This window comes from Acomys minous (genome assembly GCF_964271855.1).
Source record: "Acomys minous genome assembly, chromosome: 16".
Taxonomy (NCBI): domain Eukaryota; kingdom Metazoa; phylum Chordata; class Mammalia; order Rodentia; family Muridae; genus Acomys; species Acomys minous.
Window position 1 is genome coordinate 93,075,852 of NC_140498.1, and position 22,497 is coordinate 93,098,348.

General features: G+C 55.1%; 1 protein-coding gene across 5 annotated transcripts in view; it reads right to left on the reverse strand.

The window, feature by feature from the left end:
• Nucleotides 1–22,497, reverse strand: part of PXN (paxillin) — a 50,175-nt gene that overhangs the window by 3,737 nt on the left and 23,941 nt on the right. For 2 of the 5 annotated variants that reach the window (XM_084762182.1, XM_084762179.1), the window contains exons 2-8: nucleotides 7,585–7,811; nucleotides 7,208–7,317; nucleotides 6,342–6,478; nucleotides 6,052–6,253; nucleotides 5,092–5,227; nucleotides 386–487; nucleotides 11–181 (exon numbers count right to left, since the gene is read on the reverse strand). In XM_084762182.1, the coding sequence (XP_084618308.1) occupies nucleotides 11–181; nucleotides 386–487; nucleotides 5,092–5,227; nucleotides 6,052–6,253; nucleotides 6,342–6,478; nucleotides 7,208–7,317; nucleotides 7,585–7,811 (1,085 nt within the window). Of the gene's footprint in view, nucleotides 1–10; nucleotides 182–385; nucleotides 488–1,109; nucleotides 1,419–1,618; nucleotides 1,886–2,829; nucleotides 3,661–5,091; nucleotides 5,228–6,051; nucleotides 6,254–6,341; nucleotides 6,479–7,207; nucleotides 7,318–7,584; nucleotides 7,812–9,167; nucleotides 9,293–22,497 lie in introns of those variants that run through there. The other 3 variants (XM_084762183.1, XM_084762180.1, XM_084762181.1) reach the window with 3 other exon arrangements.

Consider the following 22,497-nt stretch of genomic DNA (forward strand, 5'->3'; position numbering starts at 1 on the left):
GGCTTCCTACCTGCCCAGCGATGGGCTTCTTGCAGGCTCCACAGACCCCTTTGGCAACTGTGGCCACCCCCAACTTGTTCAGGTCGGACTGCAGACTCCCCAGCATGCTGTCAAGCTGGCTCCCAGGCTTTGAGAGTCCTCCTGGCGGGGAGCTGCTCCCAGTTTTCCCCTGGGCCATGAACTGTGGGCACAGAGAGAGCTCGTCAGATTTCCAGGGCCTAGGCCAGGCCACTCACAACACTACACCTATGAGGCTTTCCATCCTGACAGACAGGCTGACTGAGGCAGAGGGTACAGTGCCTGCTGGGGAGAGTGGCGACAGCTGTATGAGCAAGCCTGGGGAAAACATGCTGAGCAAGAACGCAGCCCCACGCCCGACACTGACCCCTCCCTCGTCCTGCCCGTCCGGGCTGCTCTGCCTGCTGCTGGGGGGCCAGCCGGCTGCCCACTGCCGCTCTCCGTCCGCTCTCTGCTCCAGGCCGTGCATCTTAGGTGGGGGAGAAAGGGAGAGAGGACACTGTTCAAAAGCTGAGCGTGAGAGGCCTCCTCACTGGATATTTCACACGAGGTTAGCGGATTTCTCCCTACTGGCTATTGCAATAAATGAAAGAGAGACTGCGTGTGTGTGTGTGTGTGTGTGTGTGTGTGTGTGTGTGTGAGAGAGAGAGAGAGAGAGAGAGAGAGAGAGAGAGAGAGAGAGAGAGAGAGAGAATATTTATATCTAGAACCTGAGAGACACCTGGGAGGAGAGGCGGAGGGAGGGGGGTGAGCCACCTTTTAAAGGCACGCATGGGGGAGGGTAAACACTGCAGCCTTGACAACTGCAGGCTGAGGTGTTTACAGTCTCTAGTGTGGGAATGGCCTCCTGCTGACAGAGGCCCGGGTGGGGTGGGAGTGAGTTCCTGAGATGGCACCTCATCTCACAGTAGACTCAGGAGGGCCCAGGGTCAGGTTCGAAGGAAGGACTCTGTTACTGTCAGGACTGAGGGACACAGGCCAGAGCCCTCTGCGTAAGTGTGGACACACGCCTCTGAGCATGAGTTGGGAGGTGGCTCAGGGATGAGACAGGGCACAGGTGGGGAAGGTGCTGGGAGCCCTGGGAGGCCTGCCTGCAGCGGGCTGAAGAGTGAGTCCTCACTGGTCTGGCAGCCCACAGACCTCATGGTGTAGGGTACAGGAGTGAGAGCAGGGGGGGCATGTCCACCCTCCTCCTGGGGCTTTCCCCCTGCACTCTGGACCCCAGAAGCAGAGGCACCAGCCAAGGGCCCTGGATAGGAGAGAGCGGGCAGGCCGGGCTGCAGAGGAGAGCTGCTGGCCGAAGTGTCAGGGTGCTGCTGGAGCAAAGGGGCAGGAGGAGGAGGAGCCACAACAGAGACAGTTCTTCTCAGGGGGATGGGGGAATCAGGAGGGTAGACCACCTGGGAAGAAGAAGGGAAAGAGACAGGAAGGTAAGAACTCTGCAGCAGCCAGCAGGAGGCAGGAGTGAGGTGGCCAGCCTTGTCATAAGGCCGTGAGTGCAGAAACCACCGTACCATCCCAAAACCCTTTTCAGCCGGCACTAGGGCTGAGAGAGTCTCCAGACCCCGACTCAGGCCCTGGCCCAGCCTTTGCCAGCTACCTTCTCTACCAGCTGCCCCCCGGCCTGCCTCCCACGTGGCTGCACAGTGATGACAACGCCTTCAGTCAGCCAGTCCTGGGCAGAGGCCCCTGTCAACTCCTCTGCCTCCAGCTGGATGCCCAGCCGGCCCTGCAGCTCTGCAATGAGCCGCTCCTGGGATGGGTTCCTGCTCAGGGTGGCAGGGTCCAGCCTGCGGCGAGGGGAGGGCTCCCGGGACATGGGATGTACGTGGCCTGTCTCCCGGCTCCTCCTGATCACAGAGCGGATCTGGGGGTGGAGGGCAAAGCTGTCACCATCCCATTCCAGGCAAGACAGAACGCTGCTTAGTTCTCACTAGGGTGTCACAGGGAAAGTTAAAGCACACCAACAGCCAAGCTGAGGTAGGTGGGAGCAGGAAGCAGACAGGCTGGAGAGAGTCCTGTCACCCAGCGTTCACTTACAAATCAGCCCCTAACCTTAGACAAAATACTTCCAGCGACCCCAGCTTCCGTTTCCTTAAACTGAACAGCGGAGTTTGCCTGGCTGACCTCAGGAGTATCACAGTCATTATCTGATGTTCCTTTCCCTCCCTCACTTCTGTCCTCACAATTTACATAGAAAAACCAGAAGCTACTCTTCTCTTCACATCCTTTAACCAGTGCTTTTCCTAGTCTATACTGAAATGTACACTCATTTGCAGTGTTGGGGGAAACAAGTAAGAACCAGGCATAACGCAAACACTCAGGAGGCCACGGCAGGCGACAGCAGAGAGTGGAGGACAGAGGGAAGAAACACCATGTCCTGGGCTTTAGCCACTGCTCAGGAGTCATCTCATCTAACCCTCTGGGTGACCTTGGAGACCTCGCTATTCTTATTCCCATTTTACAGAAGAGAACGCTGGGGCTCTGGGGGCTCCCCAAGGTCACAGTAGTTGTGTTGTCAGAGCGGTGTGTGGGTCTATGTGGCTCCTGAACCATGCTTCTAAGCCACTCTACACCGAGAGGCCAAGACAGCTCTTGTAAAGTTAGACAGCTTAAGCAAACAGGAGACGGAGCATCACCACTGGGCGGCAGGGTCCAGGGAGCAGCACTGGCCCCAGGATCACAGCCAAACACATCCTCAGGGCGACCGTCCTCCGCACTTTCCTAAGGGCTGCATGCAGTTAGCGAGGAATGGCCCACACTCAAATCCTGCCAGGGTCATGCCTAGTGGCTGCACAAGCTGGTGCCTGCCTGGCCAGAGGTGGAAATCCTCTCCGAGGCGTTGGGTGTCCCCATGGCCACAGTATGAGAAAGCTCCGGCTGTCCCCTCCTGGCTTCCACAGCAGCTTCGGTGGCACCTCCTTCTGGGTTCCCTGGGTTCTTGAGTAGCGGTGTTGGTCCCCCCAAGCTTCTCTCCTGGGGAATCTTCCCACCTAGCTGCTCCTGGTCCCCTGGGGCAGGACAACTGCTTCCCAGGGCCCCTAGTTCTGACTGTACCCTCTCTCGCTGCCCACAGCCCTTGGTCGGGGTCCTGGTGTCTGGGAGGACGGATGGCTGCCCCACAGCCACAGCAGCTGGCTCAGTCCCTTCCTGAAGGCCGTAAGGCACTCTGTGGGCAATCTCATGCCTGGAGGTTGTCAAGGCCTGTGGGCACCTCCCGATGGGAGCCACAGTCACCTCTGTACAGGCGTGGCTGGCCAGTGGCCCCTGGGATCCTGCGCTCCCTGCAGGGTGTGGAGTGTGGTTGAGGGGAGTCGTAACCGGCTCACTCATGGAGTCCGTCACATCATCCCTAACCTGAGCCTGGCTCTTGGTGCCAAATGATGGCTGAGAACCCACCACAGAAGAACACCTTGCGTTTTGAGTGACAGGTGTCTCCTCAAGACTGCCCACACCAAGCCATCTGGGAGCCACAGAAGGTACAGGGACCTGACCATTTCCTTCTGTGTACAGGGCCTCTGGGGTGTGGTCCCCAGGGGAGGATTCAGTGGGAGGAGAAGGATGAAGAAAGGTGAGAGGCGGGGATGGAGCAACGCTGGGCAGCAGCCCCTGGGAGCTCAGCACCACAGTGGAAGAGCTAGTCTGGAGGAGAAAGATAAAGGGAAAGAGAAGAGAAAGAAATGGAGAGATGAGGTCGTGGTGGGTGTGGCCTACTGTCTGGGAACCACCATCTACCATCTACACTGGCTGCAGCACTAAGGCACAGGGGTTTTGGAAAAAGACTCCAACCTCGGGATTGCCTGTCTGAGTTTCCTGTCTTCGCACCTTAGGAGACCCAGGCATCAGAGAGCAGCCAGAAAGCCATGCTCACAGAGTCACCCAGAGTAAGCACCTAGGGGATTTACGAGGAGCTGCATGACAGGAGAGAGCTCCAGGGTCAGGCAGTTCCGGGTGCAAATCAAGGGGATACCTGCCACTGGCACCTGCTCCGTCCTCCACCCACCCCGCCATACCTCCCACTCCAGCCTTCCTGTATCCAAAAGTCCTTTCTCCAGGGCTCAGCAAGAAACAGTGTGGCTTGTCCTCATGTCACTGGCTACAAGGTCTAGGGAAGCAACCTCCAGCCTCAGGGGATGGGCCCCAGCAGGGCCAGTTCGATCCTGACTTGCTTCCCACTGCTCAGTACCATGGCAACAAGGCTTACAGACTTCACCCGCCACCTCAGTGAGCGCCAAGCATGAGTCCAGCTAAAGGGAGCAGGAGGCACCTTAATGGACCAAGAACGGACAGACCACCTGGCTCCCTTCTCATATTCCCTGAGCTGTGCTCCAAAGTCTCTGGCTCACCCACGTGCAGCTGAAGTCAGCAACTGCTGGAGAGTTCTGTCAGTACCCATCCGTATCAAGACACTACACCTTCTCAATACAACGCTGTGGGCTGGCAGCCCTGCAGGGCCCAGGAGCGGAGGGTGGGACCCCTCGTGCCAGCCGGCCAGGGCCTCAGCAGGTTCGGTTTCCCACAGACAGGGCTCAGAGTGGACGGTGGGAGGAAGCTGGCCGGAGAAGCATATAAACCGCACTCCCCCCACCCCCCCCACCCCCCCCATCCCCCGGGCAGAAAGAAAGCGGCTGTTCTGAGGACAGTTAGCGTGGGAGACAGGGCTCTGGGGCAAGTGACTTCTCAGGCATGGGATCCTGATCCCACGGGGCCAGCAGGACACACCCTCCCCCACCAAGAGCAGCTATCAACACAGGGCTCTTTGTCTCTGTGTCCCAGCCTCCTGATCCCCTTGGCCTGGGTGGCTGGGAACACCAGGAGAGGGAGGAAGGTCCCAGCTAAGTATCTCTGGGTTCTCTGCCTCCACTGGCTGCTATAGTGTGCAGCCAGTAAATTGCTAGAGTGGATAGTGTGCATGTGCGTGCGTGCGTGCGTGCGTGCGTGTATGCATGTGTGTCTCAGTATCACACACTGTTTAGCACCCCACCCCCATGGCCCTGGCAGCATGGTCCAGCTACTCACACTGAGGTAAGGTAAATGAATGGGGGCAGAGAAGGCAGAGGGACCGCAGGGCACCTTAAAGTCTGACAGTGAGGCCATGAGCTCGTCCAGCTCCCTGGTGGCAGAGGAGGCCGAGATTCGTGTCTGCTGCTGGCTGGGGGTGACTCGCTGCGGGCTGCTCACCTCACCCTGGTTCACAGTGATGGCCGGGCTGCAGGGCAGGCATGGTGTCAGTGGACAGACCCCTTGACTCCAGGGAAGACCACCAGCACCCCAGGACCTTAGGGACCCCCATCCCTGGGACAGTGCTGAGGTGAGGTGACTCCAACAGCATCCGTACAGGAAGACAGCCCTGCCAGGGCTGGGGCAAGCTCCCCTGTTAAACACACGGAGCACCACTATGTGCCCCCTACAACCCTGCACACAGACGTGAGGTTATTACACATGACGACAGCAGTAAGTACTAATTATGGCAGGCGGGTGTGGTGGCTCACACCTGTAAACCCAGCACTTGGGATTACTACATAGTGAGGTATAGTGAGTCTGGCTGTCAAGTCAGACCCTAACTCAAAATAAACAGGACCTAACACTACCAGGGGCTTCCTGTGAGCAGCAGAGCTATGCGCCAAGCCTCCCCAGATGTTACATACTACGCGGTCTCACACTGTTTACCTGTGTGGTCCCTTGCCCACTATCCTTGTCTGCTTAGCCTGTCTTACAGTTCAGATTGTCCTGGTACTCACTGTGTAGCCTACACTGGCCTTAGCTTATTCCAACTTACAGAGCGGATGCAGTACCCCTGTGCTACCTCAGCAAGCCTGTGCACAACACCTGACTTTCTGACTGGTGGTAGGCTGGCTGCTGTGGTAGCAATGGGACCCACATGACTCACACTGCATCCCCAGGGCCTGGCAAGTAACAGACACTTTAGGGGAAAAGGTGACTCTAGGCTAAGTGACGGGTGCTACAGCCTGGAGCCTGCCTGGGCAAGACTTTCAAGAGCCTCCCCGGCGCAGGGAGGGTCCGGGGACTCACACAGGGCTGGGCACAGAGCTCTCCAGTTCATCCAAGAGGCTCTCCACGCTGGGCCGTACATCCTCCAGGCCCCGGCCTCCATTTCTCTTTGGCTTCTCCTTCACCAGAGGCCCAGCTTTGCCCCCCAGGGGACTGTTATTCTCTGGGATGCCATAAAGGGGGCTCAGGGCTCCAGGTAGCGGGGGGCTTGAGTTGGCCTCATCTTGGAAAGAAGGAGACAAAATGTTCGCTCATCCCTCAGTCCTCCAGGAACCCAGAGGCTCACAAGCAGCCTTGCCACCCAATCCTACCTGCAGGAAAGCCTGGGGGATTATGCTGCACGGCGTTCAGTTCTAGCAACAGACGGTCAAGTTCAGAGAGGTTGCTGCCCAGGGAGGAGCTCATCACGGTAGGTGAAGGCTCCGCCGACTTCTGCTTGTTGGGGAAGCTTCAAGAAGCAAAGGAAAGAAGTGAGACCTCTCCGCCTCGCACTGGCCGTGGCAGGCCACAGGTTCTCAAACAAAGCCCAAGAGGTGGAATGTTCCGGGCTGGAGAGATGGCTCGGTGTGTAAGAGCACTGGCTGCTCTTCCAGAGGACCTGAGGTCAATTCCCAGCACCTACATGGCAGCTCACAACTGTCTGTAACTCCAAGGTTTGTGACTCTCACACAGACATACATCAGGCAAAACATCAATGCACATAAAATAAAAATAAGTACATTATTTAAAAAAAAAAAAAGCAGAAGCCAGGTGGTGGCGGCGCACACCTTTAATCCCAGCACTGGAGAGGCAGAGGCAGGCGGATCACTGTGAGTTTAAGGCTAGCCTGGTATTCAAAGTGACTCCAGGACCGCCAAAGCTACAGAGAGAGACCCTGTCTTGAAAAAAAAAAAACCACACACACAACAAACAAACAAAAAAGTGGAATGTTACAAGTCTCCTCAGCAAGAAGGCGGAGGTCAGGGAAGGAATGTGGCGGGGCGAGCAGGAAGGAAGCCTTCTTGTTTCAGCTCCTCAACTACACTTGACGTTGTGACAGCCCAGCCCAGCGCACCGCACCGCTACAGGACCAGCTAGCTGACAGGCACAGACCTGGCAGGGGCCTCAGCGCCTTCTGTAGTCACACCAATGGCCCTGGAGTTTCCCAGAAGGGGCTGGGGGGGTGCTGGCTCTATACCTGTAGACGTGCTCTTCCTCGCCTGCTCGGGCACAGAGAGAGCCAACGCCGTCCTGGGGGTTGCAGGCACTGGAACTTTTAGCACTGGAGCTGCACACAGGTGATGCAGGCTGCAGAAGGAAGAATGCTCAGGCCTGTCGTGGTGGAGAAGTAGGAACAGGGGCCACCCTGGCAGCTCCTGCTCACAGCCTGTCTCACCAGGGAATTTCCACAGGCCTGTCAGGTGATTAGTGCTTGGTCACTGGCCCTCACATGGTGGATGGGAAGGGCCCCAGTCCGTCCCCCCAGCCCCATCTCTCCAATGGCTTGCCACGTACTTGGCAGGTCAGCTCCTTTTACCCCTGCATCCCAGAGGGCTTCTCAGATCCCCACCTTACCTGCTGGTGAGTGTATCTGGAGCCACTCGGCTGCCACTGGTCTAAAGGGTCGAGGACCGTGCCATTGAGGGCCTCATTGGATGGGGGTGGCGGGACAGGAGGCGGCACTGCAATCTCCTGGTAGGTGTGGTTTCCAGTTGGGTAGGAGTAGGGGGGCTCCTCCGACAAGAACACCGGCCGTTTGGAGATGTGGGAGGTGGTAGATTCCAAGTCTGCCAGCAGGGCGTCTGCAAAGAGAAGGTGCCCACCGGTGAGAGCTGGCCCCACAGGGAACTCCCCAGTGACAGTGCCCTGTCTCCTTGAACCAGATGTGGCACATGGCACATCTGAGGGAGAAGTGACCTGGAGAGAACAGGCCACATCTGCGGGCTTGTCCCCAGCGCAGACTGAAGATGCTCCGGAGGCTTTCTCTGGGCTCCCCTCCCTCAGGGCTCAGGTGCCTGGCTCTGCATTCCTAACAAGACTGTGCTGTGGCTGGTGTAAGCGAGACATGCCTGCCTGGAACTCGGCCCCTCAGGGCGACTGGAAGAGCCAACCAGGGGGGAGGAGCCCCAAGTCTTGTCCAAGAACGGGGAGTGGCTGGGTAGACAGAGCCAGACCTTCCCCAAACTTCTAAGAGCCCAGGCTTCCCCGTCTGAGGACAGCAGGTGGCACTGGGACACACCTGTCCTCCAGGCCTGGTAGGAAGGAGTTCCATGCTCAGAGCCCCTCCCTAGGCTCCCAGCTGAAGGTATGCGGAGAGGCTGGGGGCTGGCATGAAGCCAGGGCAGCAGTGCCACCCTCAACAAGCGAGGGCTGCCGCTCTGCTGACTGCCTCTGCCAGAGCCTGGCAGGCAGCCCAGCCCTAGAGGCTCCAGGGCCCTGGGACACTGCTTTGAATTGCAGCAGGGGCCCTATCGGCCCTCGGATGCAGGCTGCCATGACGCTGGCACGCAGGAGCCGACCGACAAGGCGCCCAGGCCCCTGGCAGGAAGGGTACAGCTAGCGGGGCAGGAGTAGGAAGTACCTCCTGTCTTGGACCCGCCACAGGGCTGCGGCCGGGTAGAGCCCAGCCCCAAGCGCCACACCCTCTTTCCTGCACCGGTCACTGACTTGTTCACTCTCAGCTTCTAGTGACCGGCTTCCCTGGCCCTCGAGAGTGACAATCACAGAAGCAGTGGCAGCACTGACTACCATCTCCAGGCATCCTGTGAGGCATTTGAACACATGGTCCCTGGTGAGCCTTCCGGTGACCTAAAAGGCTGGGACTGTTCTCTTTAGAGCTGAGGACAGTATGTCGGCTTGGAAGCTAGAGGTACCCGTCCCAGGTAACAGGGCAGAAAAAAACAGGGTCATGTGACTCCTCAGACTCCCCAAGGCTACAGGAGGCTGCTGTGACTGCCAGGTGACAAGACGGCGCCAAATCTAAGGTGCCTACAAGCTAGAGGCTCAAGCTCTGAGTGCTGTCAGTCTGCTCCTTGCAGGCAGCTCTGTCCCCTGCCCCACCCCTACTCAGAGAAGAGGGAAGCAAGAACCTTACCGAGGCTGAGAGGCCTGCCTTCTCCCAGCGCCCTGCTTACCCATCACAAGGTAGGCACACCTACCCCTGGCTCCTGCTGTACAGCTGGAAGAGAAGCTGTTCCAAGGCCCAACCCTGGGTCCCAGCCTCCTACTGCTGGAAAAACTTTGCTCCTGCGTCCCCTCCCCTCCCAGGTCCCCTGGAGGAGTTCTGACTTCCTGCCTCCAGCAAACCGGAACTACAGGGAGTCTATGTATGTCTAGGTAAGGGCATAAAAGGAACTCATGTCCAGAGCCAATCCCAGAGGCATCTCTAGGGCCACACCTGCTGTTCATTTCCTCTGAGCCCAACCCAAAGTAGGCGGAACCCCTCCTCCCCCATCACTGAGACTGTTGGGAAACCCTGCAGGACTCAAACACAGCCCTAGCGGGGCAAGCAAGAGCAGCAGCCTGGAGCTTCGCTGTGGCACATGCCACCCTCCCCAGCAACACTAGCACTGAGGCCCCCAATGCTGAAGCCGACTAAGGGATAACACAGCTCCCTTAGGCCCAAACACTCCAAGCAAGACAAGAGCCTGCCCTGCTGGACAGAGAGCCAGGGATTCCGCTGCCCACTCATCAAGGTGCTGTGCCCTGCGCCCATGCTATGATGCTGGTCTGCCTGCATTGCTCTATGGGCTGGACTCTGGTTTGTTTCAGTTGGTTTTTCTATTCTATTTATGGCACTGGCGAAGGGACCTAGAGCCTGGTGCACAGTCAACCATGTTACTACCACTAACCTGCACCCTAATGCTTGGGGTGGAGACAGGGTCTTGTCATGTAAACCAGATGACCTCAAACTCGCCATTCTCCTGTCTCAGCCACCACACTCAGCTTCCTTTCTCATTTGTTTTCTTTCATGTGTGTGCGTGTGTGCGTGTGCGCGCGCTCATCAGCTCAAACCTGTGTAGAGGTTCAAAGTCAGTGCCAGGTATGCTCTTTTATTACGTGCCACTTTGGCTTTGCACATTTTTTTGTTTTTAGGAATTTTTTGCTTAGTTTTTTTGTGGTTTTGTTTTTGGTGTTGGTTTTGGTTTTTTGAGACAGGGTTTCTCTGTGCAGCCTTGGCTGTCCTGGACTCGCTTTGTAAACCAGGCTGACCTCAAATTCCCAGTAATCGCCTGGCAGGATTTGTTTCTTTATATGTATGTGTCTAGCAGGGTTTTTTGTTTTTGTTTTGTTTTCGTTTTTTTTTTCTTTCTTTCTTTCTTTCTTTCTTTCTTTTTTTTTTTTTTCCTTTTTTTTTTGGTTTTCGAGACAGGGTTTCTCTGTGTAGCCTTGGCTGTCCTGGACTCGCTTTTCTAGACCAGGCTGGCCTCAAACTCACAGCGGTCCGCCTGCCTCTGCCTCACGAGTGCCGGGATTAAAGGCGTGCGCCACCACTGCCCGGCTGGTTTCATTTTTTTCAAGCTCCGTGTAGCCCTGACTGTTCTAGACTCACTCTGTAGACCAGGCCGGCCTCGGACTCAGAGATCTGTTTGCCTCTGCCTCCTGAGCGTTGGGACTAACGGTGTACACCACCACTGCACAGCTCAGAAGACAACTCTGTGGATTTGTTCTCTCTACTTTTGTAGTGTTCTGAGTTAAACTCAGGTCACCAGGCTTACAGCTTCTTTACCCGCTGAGCCATCAGCAGCCCACAGTTGTTATGGTGGTGGTTATTAAAGAAAAGGTCTCTCTATGTAGATCAGGCTGTCCTAGTGCTCTCTATGTAGACCAGGCTGGCCTCAACACCTTGTATTTTGAGACAGGGTTTCCTAAACTGACCACCAAGACCCTGGGGTCCACCGCTGTCCACCCCATGGCACGGAGGTTACGGGTGTACCGCCACAGCAGGCTTTTCCATGAGAGCTGAGGAGCTACACTCAGGTCCTCATGTTTGCACATCATGCAGTTTGCCCACTGAGTCATCTTCCCTGATGACTTGTTTTCTTCCTTCTTTCTTTTCTTTCAATTTATGAAGAAGAGAGGTGTGGGGCTGGCAAGATGGCTTAGTATGCTTGCTCTTAAATCTGATGACTTGAGCCGGGCGTGGTGGCGCACGCCTTTAATCCCAGCACTCGGGAGGCAGAGGCAGGCGGACCGCTGTGAGTTCAAGGCCAGCCTAGTCTACAAAGCAAGTCTAGGACAGCCAGGACTACACAGAGAAACCTTGTCTCGAAAAGCCAAAATAATAATAACAACAACAACAATAATAATAAAAATATAAAATAATAAAAAAATAAATCTTACAGCCAGGCAAGGTGGCACATGCCTTTAATTCCAGCACTCGAGAGACAGAGGCAGGTGAATCGCCATGAGTTCAATGCCAGCCTGGTCTACAAAGCGAGTCTGGGACAGCCAGGACTACATAGAGAAACCCTGTCTTGAAAAACAAAAATAAGGTGCCGGGCATGGTGGCACACGCCTTTAATCCCAGCACTCGGGAGGCAGAGGCAGGCGGATCGCTGTGAGTTCGAGGCCAGCCTGGTCTACAGAGTGAGTCCAGGACAGCCAAGGCTACACAGAGAAACCCTGTCTTGCAAAACCAAAAAGAAAAAAAGAAAAACAAAAACAAAAACAAAAAATAAATCTTACATACAAGAAAGAAGAACCATTCAGGGTTTACAGAGGCGCTGTGTGTAATGTGGTCAGCAGATGGAGGGGCCAGGGCTGAACTCCTAGACTACTGGCCAAAGAGATCCTTCAGGCCAGGGCTAAGCAGTCAGGAGTCTGTGTTGGGGAGATGCCTCCACAGTAAGGACACAGGCTGCTCTGGCAGAGGACCTGGGCTCAGCTCCCAGTACCCAAGAGGCAGCTCACAACTGTCTGTGACTCTAGTGCCAGGGGACCCAACACCCTCCTCAGATTCTGTGGGCACTTCACGCACTTAGCACACTTACATACATGCAGGCAAAACATCCTACACCTAAAGTTTACATTTACGTTTACTTATTATTTATTTGTGTGTACTTGTTCATGAGCAAGGAGGTTAGAGGGCAATATTCAAGAGTTCATCCTCACTGAGTGGTGGTGGCGCACGCCTTTAATCCCAGCACTTGGGAGGCAGAGGTGGGCGGATCTCTGTGAGTTTGAGGCCAGCCTGGTGTACAGAGTGAGTTCCAGGACAGCCAGAGCTGTTACACAGAGAAAGAAAAAAAAAAGTTCATCCTCTGCTTCCAATCTGTGATGGGGGCTACAATGCTTATGTGAGTTTCTGAACTGGGACTCAGATGCACACCACTGTGTCCGGACTTGCCTAGCAAATGCTGTTACCCGAGGAGCCATCTCTCTGGCCCTTGCTGTGAATAGTTCTTACCCTGCAGTCAGTGAGATTTGTAAGGGCTCATCCGTGGTCAGATGCAAAGTCAGACCTAGTTACTTTGTGACATCAGAAAAAGGCCCTCCCCAGGTTTTCCTGAGTAAACCGGTTCAGCAGTGAAGAGGGCCTGGACCAGAGCCACAGAGTAAGAAAGGAGAAATCAAAGCCTGGTGTGGTGGCGTACACCTTTAATCCCAGCACTCAGGGGGCAGAGGCAGGCTGATCTCTAAGATCAAGGCCAGCCGGGTCTACATAGCTAGATCCAAGACAGCCAAGACTACACAGAGAAACATTGTCTCCAGAAAATGCAAAAACAAAAACGAAAAAGAAAGGAGCATTCAAAATGCTGTCTGTCTCTCTCTGTCTGTCTGTCTGTCTCTCTCTGTCTGTCTGTCTGTCTGTCTGTCTGTCTGTCTCTCTCTCTCTCTCTCTCTCTCTCTCTCTCTCTCTCTCTCTCTCTCTGTGTGTGTGTGTGTGTGTGTTAGGCACATGTGTGCCAAGGAGAAAACACATTATTTCCCAATTTCCTCCAAATGTTTGCATACCGGAGAGAGGAAGCTCAGCAGGCACCCACACAAGCACACCCTCTGACACGGTTTCCTCTTCTCTTGGCACCCTTAGTCCAGCCTGGGGGTTGAAGAAGACTGGGGAGTTCCAGTGCCTCAAGGCCCCCCACAAGCTGCTAGAGGAATACAGGAGACAGCCGAAACACAGACTCTGAGGCTCTGGGTAGAAGATGCTATAGACTCCTAGCATCTTCCATAGGCTGCAAACTGGGCAGAGGCCAGAGATCCCAAAGCACAGCAACCTCCTCCCCTGGCTTGAGTAAACACAGCCAAGAAGAAGCAGTCTACCTGCTAGGAATTTCCCCAGGTTTCAGCCATGGCTACAGCCTTTTGCCAGCTCTAAGTATACAAGGGGTGTTGGAGACTCCTTCAGCTCACACCCCAACAGCCCCTTCCTTAGGACAGAGATCAGACACAGGCCACACCACCTCATCCTGCTTCTCCAGTGCTGGGGATGCCTCGCAGTGCTTCAGCATTACGCCACTGAACTGCTGGGTCCAGGCCGGACACCATTTCAACTCAAGCTGGGGCCAGAAGCTTGAACCCACAGGAGAGAGAAAACAGAGGTCACTAGGCAAAGGGCAGGGAGCAGAGGACCCAGCAGCCAGAGGCAAAAGTCACTGTGCTGTGCGGACCATCTGCTGCCAGCCACCAGAGGGAGCCATCGGTCCATCCCCTTCCTGCCATTAGGAGTAGTAACCTTGCGCAACCGCAGATTTTTCTTGCTGAGCTGGGGAAAGACTAGGGAGTCCCCAGCTATAGTGAGAAGTTTCTATCTCAGGTCAAGCTTGCTGAGCTAGAGGCACCAGGCTGGCACATAAAGCGGCCTGGGCACCAAGACCCTGGGGCATGCAAACAGGGACATTTGGAGGGACAACTCAAGGGTGACACGACCTTTGAGGGCTCCACAGACCCACAGTGTATAGCTGTGCCTGGCTCAAGCAAGGGCTTAAAGCAATACCTGCTTCAAGCAGGAGCCTGCACTGGGGCCCAGCTCTCAATATAGACGATCGGTGCCCTAGGGAAGTCTCCCCAGTTGAACGCTTCTTTTAGGTTTTAAATTCATTTACTTGATGAGGAAGAGCATGCGCATGCCAAGAGGTGGTGTGCAGGCCAGAGGACAAGCACCGGGGAGTCAGTTCTCTCCCTCTGGGTTGTCAGGCTTGGCAGGAAGCACCCTAGAACTCTTCCATTCCACCCACCCCACCCCAAAGGGGAGAGTCAGTGAAGCCCTCCCACCCCACTCCATGCAATCAGGCTCTTTCACAGCTGTGCCCCTTTCTCCTGACAGTCCTCAGCCACCACATCTCAGGTGTGTGAAAAGGCCTGTCGAAAGGCAGAGTCCTGGTGCTCGCCGGGTGTCAAGAGATGTGAGCTAAAGGTCCACCCAAGATGACTCAAGTTATGTGGAAGGAGCTGGGCCCCCAACGTTTCCTCTCACTCCCCTCAGGTTGTTGGACGTTACAGCCTACATACAGGGATTTGGAGGCACCTGGCCTGCTCACTGGCTGAACTGCCTGGACAGGCGTTTGTGCCCCAGCTTTTTTGCCTGCCCCACGTTTCCAGGAACGCCATCATTTTAAGCACAGGATTAGCTTAAAAGAAAAGGGGCACAAAGAGACTCCTGGGCCCTGGGCTTGGATCATGCACAGTCAGTAATGGGAGGTTCTGGGCAGGGCATCATTCTGGCCAAAACAAGGCCTTGGAGGGAACCTGTGATGGCCAGTCATGGCTGTCAACTTGACCAGAATTAACTAAAACCCAGGCAGCTGGGGATACCTGTGAGGAATTCTTCCTTAGCTAAATCATTTGAAGTGGAAAACCCAACTTTTAATCTGGATTTTTTAAAAACTAGTACCCGCTGGAAGAGCAGCTCTCAACCACCCAGCCATCCCTCTAGCCCCTCATCATCTGAGGCGGGAAGATCTGCCCTTAACCTGGACCACACGGTCCATCCATGCCTGCAGCCTCTCTCTATACAGGGCATGCAGGACGGAAGCTGGACCACACGGTCCATCCATGCCTGCAGCCTCTCTCTATACAGGACATGCAGGACGGAAGCTGGACCACACGGTCCATCCATGCCTGCAGCCTCTCTCTATACAGGACATGCAGGATGGAAGCTGGACCACACGGTCCATCCATGCCTGCAGCCTCTCTCTATACAGGACATGCAGGATGGAAGCTGGACCACACGGTCCATCCATCCATCGGCTGCAGCCTCTCTCTATACAGGACATGCAGGATGGAAGCTGGACCACACGGTCCATCCATGCCTGCAGCCTCTCTCTATACAGGACATGCAGGATGGAAGCTTGCTGTCTTTGCCTCTTGCTCTGGGTCTCGCTGAAAGTCCACTCCTTAATGACATGAGAGCCCACTGCTTGAGGATTCTGGTGTGAGGAGGATAAGCACTAGAGAGACCAGGAATGTTACACACGTAGGCTTGTCTCTTCGAGGGAAGGGATGTGTACCTGTTTTCCACCCAGAGGGCTGGTAATCTCCGCAGAGCCAGGACACACCCCACCCCCAGACTATTATGTTTATCCCAGAGTCTTTCTCCCAAGACCTTATCTTGAGCATTGTTTCTCAATGCTCATCCCTAGGGAAGATGTCACATTACTTTGTAGTTTGGTGGCCTCTCTGATGACCTAGACCACACCAGATCCTCCCTTAAGCTCTATAGCCTGGGCCCTCACCACTCCAGTGTCCACCGTCCACAGCCCCAGGTTGAAACAGAGAGCTGATCCAGAGAACTGGTCCTCAGAGAGGCCCACTTCACTATGCCTTGTATCCCGGAGGCCTGGCCAGGAACAGTCCATGGCAGTCTTTCCCAGCATCCCCTGCAACACATGGCTCCTGTGCGCCTGGACAGCAAGGCACTGCCACAGCTGAGGGCTGGCCCAGTGACCTGAAGTCTACACCTGCAGTGCTGAGTGACACCCGAGTCTCAGGCAGCACTGGACTCACAAGTACCTGCTATCTGAACCCAAATGTCTACACAGCCTATCTACTCTGTTATGCCCAGAAGAGCTCAGTGCCCGGCTGGTCACCTCAGTGTCACAGGGCTGCAGGGTCCTAACTGCTGCTCGGACAGAGGGGCTCGGACAGAGGGGCTCGGACAGAGGGGCTCGGACAGAGGGGCTCGGCCTTCCCAAGGAAGGAGCTGTGTAAACACCAGGTCAGCTCAGAGGTAGAAGGAGGGAGGAGCAGGAAGGCAGAGCCGCCCCTCCCCCTCAGGAGGCTCCCAGTCCTTGTCCCCGGGCTGAGAGGAGAGAGAGAGAGAGGTAATCTAATCCACAGCAGGTCACTTTTACTCAGTGAGTAACTCCCCAGGAATGGGGAGCCGGGTAAATGTATCCTGGTCACAGTCCTGTCCTCAGGGAAGGCAGCTGTGGCCAGCAAGGGCCAATCCACAGTGAGCCAGATCTCTACCTACCCAGCCCAGGGACCTAAGGCCTCAACACTCAGCAGGAATTCAATCTTCTCGAGAGGGTTTCCCACATCAATTGGGCTCTACACTCTCATCAACCATCTCCTCTCCGAGTATCAAGCGGCCTGACTACCCTGCTGGAAGAGGAGGACGGGAGAGATGAGACGGGAGCAGCCAGGATAAAGGAGGAGCTACCAAGGGCCCAGCAATGGTGCGTCCTATCAAGTAAAAGGGGCGCAATCTGACTTGCCCCCTTTCTGAGCAGTTTCTGAGGAGGGAGCCCAGGGTTAGATGAGGGTTGGACAGCACCCTGGACTCTTCAAGAAGCTGTCTACATCCCAGGCAGTGCAGCCGGGAGCAGCTCTCCCTCCCCACCAGCTGTGCCTGCAGGTTAGGCCACTCAGCCGCCAAGCTTCCCTAGCTGACTCACGCTCCACAGGAGCTGCCCTGAAGGAAGTGTGGGCCGGGTGACAAACAGGAAACCAGGGGGAAAGGTCTAGAGTTTTCCAGCCGGCAGCAGAAAGGGGCCACCAGTACAGCTGCTTCTTCCTGGCGCCCACGGGCTGGAGGCTGGTTTCCAGTCTTCAGCTGAGCCCTCCTGCAAGAGGCTCACGTGGCCTGAGCGTGCACACAGGTCCCCTTTCTTTATTGGATGCCAGCCTTGTACCAAAGGTCACAGGGCACAGGTGAGCAGAGACAGAAGAAAATAAAGGCTGGAAGGCTACTGTGAGGTCACCCTGAGCCCAACTTTACCAGGACCCCTCTGAATTAGGTACTCAGAGACACCCACACAGGCCCCACCCAGAAGACTGCAGCTGTCATGGCCTCCCCTCCTGACTAGGTTCCAAAAGTAATGCAGCACGTGCCCGGGTTCACTCCAAGCCCCTGTATCTATCTGCCTGCTGCCAGACCCACCCCCAGGTGAGGAAGCAGCACCGCATACCTTACAAACTCATCACCCAGCCCCTCCACAACAGGCCCCAGAATGCTATGGGCACATTTCCTTGGTCAGATTTTATGTACCTCTATAGCTCACCAAAGACTCTAAACCCCCCCCACACACACACACACACCTCACCCCCAAGACAAGGCTTCTCTGTGTAGTCCTGGCACTTGCTCCCGCTCTGTAGACCAGGCTGGCCTCAACTCCGATGGGCTGCCTCTGCTCCCCCAGTGCTGGGATTAAAGGTGTGTGCCACCACCCGCTGGCTGACTCTAGCCCTTTTAGGGGCCCCCTGCAGGCCAGGCCCACAGTTCCTTCAATGGATAAAACAGATACACACATGAAAAGGGGCCGGCTGGAGCCCAGGGGATTCCTGTCCTGGAAACGTCTGCGATCTGTTCCTGCAGGACCCCAGGCTCTTCCAGCAATCTGGGCTCTCCTGCCGCAGAACAGGGCGGCTCCGTGGCTGCTCCCCTGCTAATCAGCAACAGAGGTTAGGAGGGGCTCGGCAGTGACTCATCCCGGGCCCCACAGAGACCTGAACAAAAAGTTCAAAAGTTTGCCTGCTCCCGGGATGAGAGGGGGTTTACGGATTTACAGGAACCAGGCACGCTAGTCTCTACTAGTCAGATTCCGACTGATGAGCTCAGCGCACAGCAACAGGCTTCCTCCTGCCAGGCTTCTGCGCGCCTGGCGACCCTCCGCTAGTCCCCAGGTGACATCAACTCTTCCTTCACTGGATCTCCCCACGTCTCATGTCACCCTACTGCCAAGCTCAGTCCTTTCCTAGAGTCACCTCCCTGGGTTCTCCTAAGCCCACTTCCAGCACACAAAATGGTTTGAACTTCCTGGAACCCCTCCCCCACCACACACTTTTTATTTAAGCTATGGCTTCTTGTACAGCTCATGCTGGCTCGGAGCCTCCGCTTGCTGGGCTTTGCCTCCCAGTGCTAGGATAGCAAGTCTACACCACCACTCCCGGTGCTAGGATAGCAAGTCTACACCACCACTCCCGGTGCTAGGATAGCAAGTCTACACCACCACTCCCAGTGCTAGGATAGCAAGTCTACACCACCACTCCCGGTGCTAGGATAGCAAGTCTACACCACCACTCCCGGTGCTAGGATAGCAAGTCTACACCACCACTCCCGGTGCTAGGATAGCAAGTCTACACCACCACTCCCGGTGCTAGGATAGCAAGTCTACACCACCACTCCCGGTGCTAGGATAGCAAGTCTACACCACCACTCCCGGTGCTAGGATAGCAAGTCTACACCACCACTCCCGGTGCTAGGATAGCAAGTCTACACCACCACTCCCGGTGCTAGGATAGCAAGTCTACACCACCACTCCCGGTGCTAGGATAGCAAGTCTACACCACCACTCCCGGTGCTAGGATAGCAAGTCTACACCACCACTCCCAGCTACAAGCCCCCGTCTTCTGTGTGGGGGCCACACTTCACCCTCACCCCTCCCAGCAGACTCAGGCTCTCTCCCTCCCTGCTGGCCGCATGAATATGTACTAAGTAAGCAGCAGTAACGACTCAGTCCTCACATACCCGGGCCCTACACAAAACTGCATAGTATTTGCACATATCCCACGCATGTCTTCCTAGGTACGTAACTGTTTCGTTTGTTTTCTGTCTTGAGACAGTGTCATATTACTCAGGCTGGCATCAACTTTCAATCCTGACTCAGTGTCCTAAATGAAACACCATGCCCAGGATACTTGAATATATTTCGTTTTACATTTTTTAAAGGGTAGTAAAGATGGCTTAACAGTTAAGAATGTGCACTCCTGAGCCGGGTGTGGTGGCGCACACCTTTAATCCCAGCACTCAGGGGGGCAGAAGCAGGCGGATCACCATGAGTTCGAGGCCAGCCTGGTCTACAAAGTGAGTCCAGGACAGCCAAGGCTACACAGAGAAACTCTATCTGCCGGGGGGGGGGGGGGGGGGGGTTGGGATTTTTTTTCCCTCTCTCCCCAGTGCTGGACTTAGGACCTCACACAGTGCAACAACTACACCACTGAGCTGTTTTCTGGCTCCAAATCTCTCTGAACCCAAGAATGTAGCGGGCGGGCGGGCGTGCGTGCGTGCGCACATGAATGCATGCCTCTGCTAACCATATGAAATGCGACCCAAACCTCTCCCTCTTCTATCTGCTTGTTACCTGGATGTTCACACCTCTAGGAAACAAAGGAAGCCAGGAGCCCGAGAAAGAACAACCCAGAAGGCTTCTGAGGACCAACCTTACACAGTAGCAAGAAGTTTAAATCATTGCCTTGAGGGGGCTGGAGAGATGGCTCAGTGGTTAAGAGCACTGCCCGCTCTTCCAGAGGTCCTGAGTTCAATTCCCAGCAACCGCATGGTGGCTCACAACCATCTATAATGTAATCTGATGCTCTCTTCTGGTCTGCAGGTGTACATGCAGACAGAATACTGTATACATAATAATAAATAAATAAATCTTTTTTTAAAAAAATCATTGCCTTGAATCAAAACAAGCTAGGCTGGGTTCTGGGGGCAATGAAACTGCAGTGAGAGCGACAGACAGAAAGGCTCCCAAGACTCATTTGCACACACTTGGGGACTTCGTGCAGTTTCGTGCAGCACCACAAAGCCCCCACTGTCCACACATAAAGCCACCCTGTACATCCCACAGATTTGGCTGCTCTGGTGTCACTGGGGGCTGGGACAGTCACATAGCTCTTTGTACACCCTTCTGGTATCCCACCCCCAGGGCACTGTGCTACAGTGGAAATAACAGCCTCCACAACAGAGAAGCGACGATTTCAAATCCACTGCCTACCAGCCTGGCGAGCATTTACCACAGTACTGTGAGCTTCCACGTACTACTCAGATACCTCAGTGAGCTCACTGAGTGGTGGGTGGGAAAGCACGGAGAGACTCCTCCTGGTGGCTGGCCTCCCACTCTAACACACGGGAGGCCCACAGTAAATACATCTGCGTTACTGATTTTCATGTCCTCTGGAACAGGATGGAGAAGGAGCTAAGCCAGGAACTGCAGCCAGTGATCCTGGGAGCTGTGACAGGTCGTCACTAACTCGGGCCTTCTTGCTGAGCAAACCACTGACCTCACCCTCTCTGCCTGGGGCTCGTTCCAAGTCCTCCTTAGAGAACATCAGCTGAGCCCAGCAGCCTCCTGCTCCCCAGCAGAGGCAGGACAGAGGAGCCAGGGGCTTTAGCACTGCCTCGCTCACCACTTTCCTCTCCCCTGCAGCTGGGCCTGAGAGTCCTGGGACTTTTAACCTGGAGCTGCCTAAGCTCCATCAAAGACCCTGGAGAAATAAAGCCAGGAAAGAGTAGCTACTGCCCCCATCACAGGGCAAGCACAGAGTGCCCCAAGGAGACCAGAGATAGGGCTACACAGTAGGACAGCTGCTCAGGAAGGGAGAAATGACCCTTCTGGAGCACCTACTTAGCATCCTGGACGATAGCTGAAGACTGAGGCCCAGTGAGTGGACCTGGCAGACCACTAGAGTACAGTGCTACCACTGCCTACCCTAAGCATGGCCTCTTTCCATCCTTCTCTTCTGGAAGGTTCCATGTTCTAGCCTAATCTACTGTACACCAAGTCACTTGCACTGCACACTTTGCAGCTGCTCCCATCTGAGTACTAACTACCAAGCAAAGCAAGGTTCCCCCGAGCACAGAACTGCAGCCTCACTGACCAGGGCACAGGCAGATAGATGGGGCTCTCATATACACACAAAACCAGTCAAATAAAGATGAGACGGACAGCTGGCTGGAACTCCCAGGCCACAGCGACAACCTGGATGTTCCCCATGGACAGTCAAGAGCCTCATGCAAGCACTTGCACTCCTACACACACACACACACACACACACACACACACAACCATCAGGTAGTTCCAGGTCTGTCCTCTCTAGATGCTATTCCCACAAGGGCACAGGCGTGCTGGGGTAACAGAGGACTCAGAAGAGCTAGCCTTGGCCTCTAGTCTCCTGCCTGACGTGCACTCAGTCATGAGCTGCGGACCATCCATTGTTGGCCAGCAGTTGGTGCTGAATTATGTAACAATCTGCTTTTACTTGGAGAAAATTCAACAGAAGTGGGTTAGAGATAACTCCATGGTGGTCTCTTCCACATGGGCCCCAATATTGAATGAGAGAGGGCTCAGGGGGCACAGGACCCCAAGCACAGCCTTGGCATCAGAACTTGAGTTGAAGTAGCCATCTTGGATGTCCAGGAGTTCTAAGAAATGAGGGAGCAGAGGGAGAAGCAGGCCAGCTGCCCATAGCATTCCTGTCATCAACCCTCAGTGACACTTCTGCTTCCCTAGAGGAACTGACACCGTCCAGACACGAGTACCCTCAGGCTCACAATTTTAGGAAGCCATCTGCTGAGTTCAGAGCTCCAGGAAATGCTGGGGCCCCTTGACAGCTGGTGTCACCACAGACAGTTGGCACCTCCTGAAAAGGAGTCATCCCACGCACAGAAGGTCTTGATCCCATCCCAGGCCCCTGCCCACAAGCGAGCGTACCACGCCTGCTCACAGGTGACCCAAACTCAGTAAGAGGCCCTGGTGGGATGACAGAGGAGGTAAGATTCTCTGCAATTCTTACAATGGAAAATCTGCCTCTTCCTGGACAGGGAGGAAGCAGATGGTGGCTGCAAAGTCATGCTGGGAAACCACAACAGGAGAAAATGGGGGAAATGCTTCCCTAAAACTAAATGTGTCCTGGGACCTCTGGGCTCAGTTTGGCTGTCAGGGCTCCTGTGTAGGGGCAGTAAGATGCAGGGTTGGCACACCCCTGTAATCCCAGCACTCAGGAGAGCAGAGGCAGGTGGATCTCTGTGAGTTCGAGGCCAGCATGGTCTACAAAGTGAGTCTTAGGACAGCCAGGACTACATAGAGAAACCCTGTCTCGGAAAACCAAAACGAAAGCTGGGCGTGGTGGCACACACCTTTAATCCCAGCACTCGGGAGGCAGAGGCAGGCAGATCGCTGTGAGTTCGAGGCCAGCCTGGTCCACAATGTGAGTCTAGGACAGCCAAGGCTACACAGAGAAAACCTGTCTAGAAAAAAAGAAAGAAAGAAAGAAAGAAAGAAAGAAAGAAAGAAAGAAAGAAAGACAGACCAAAACAAA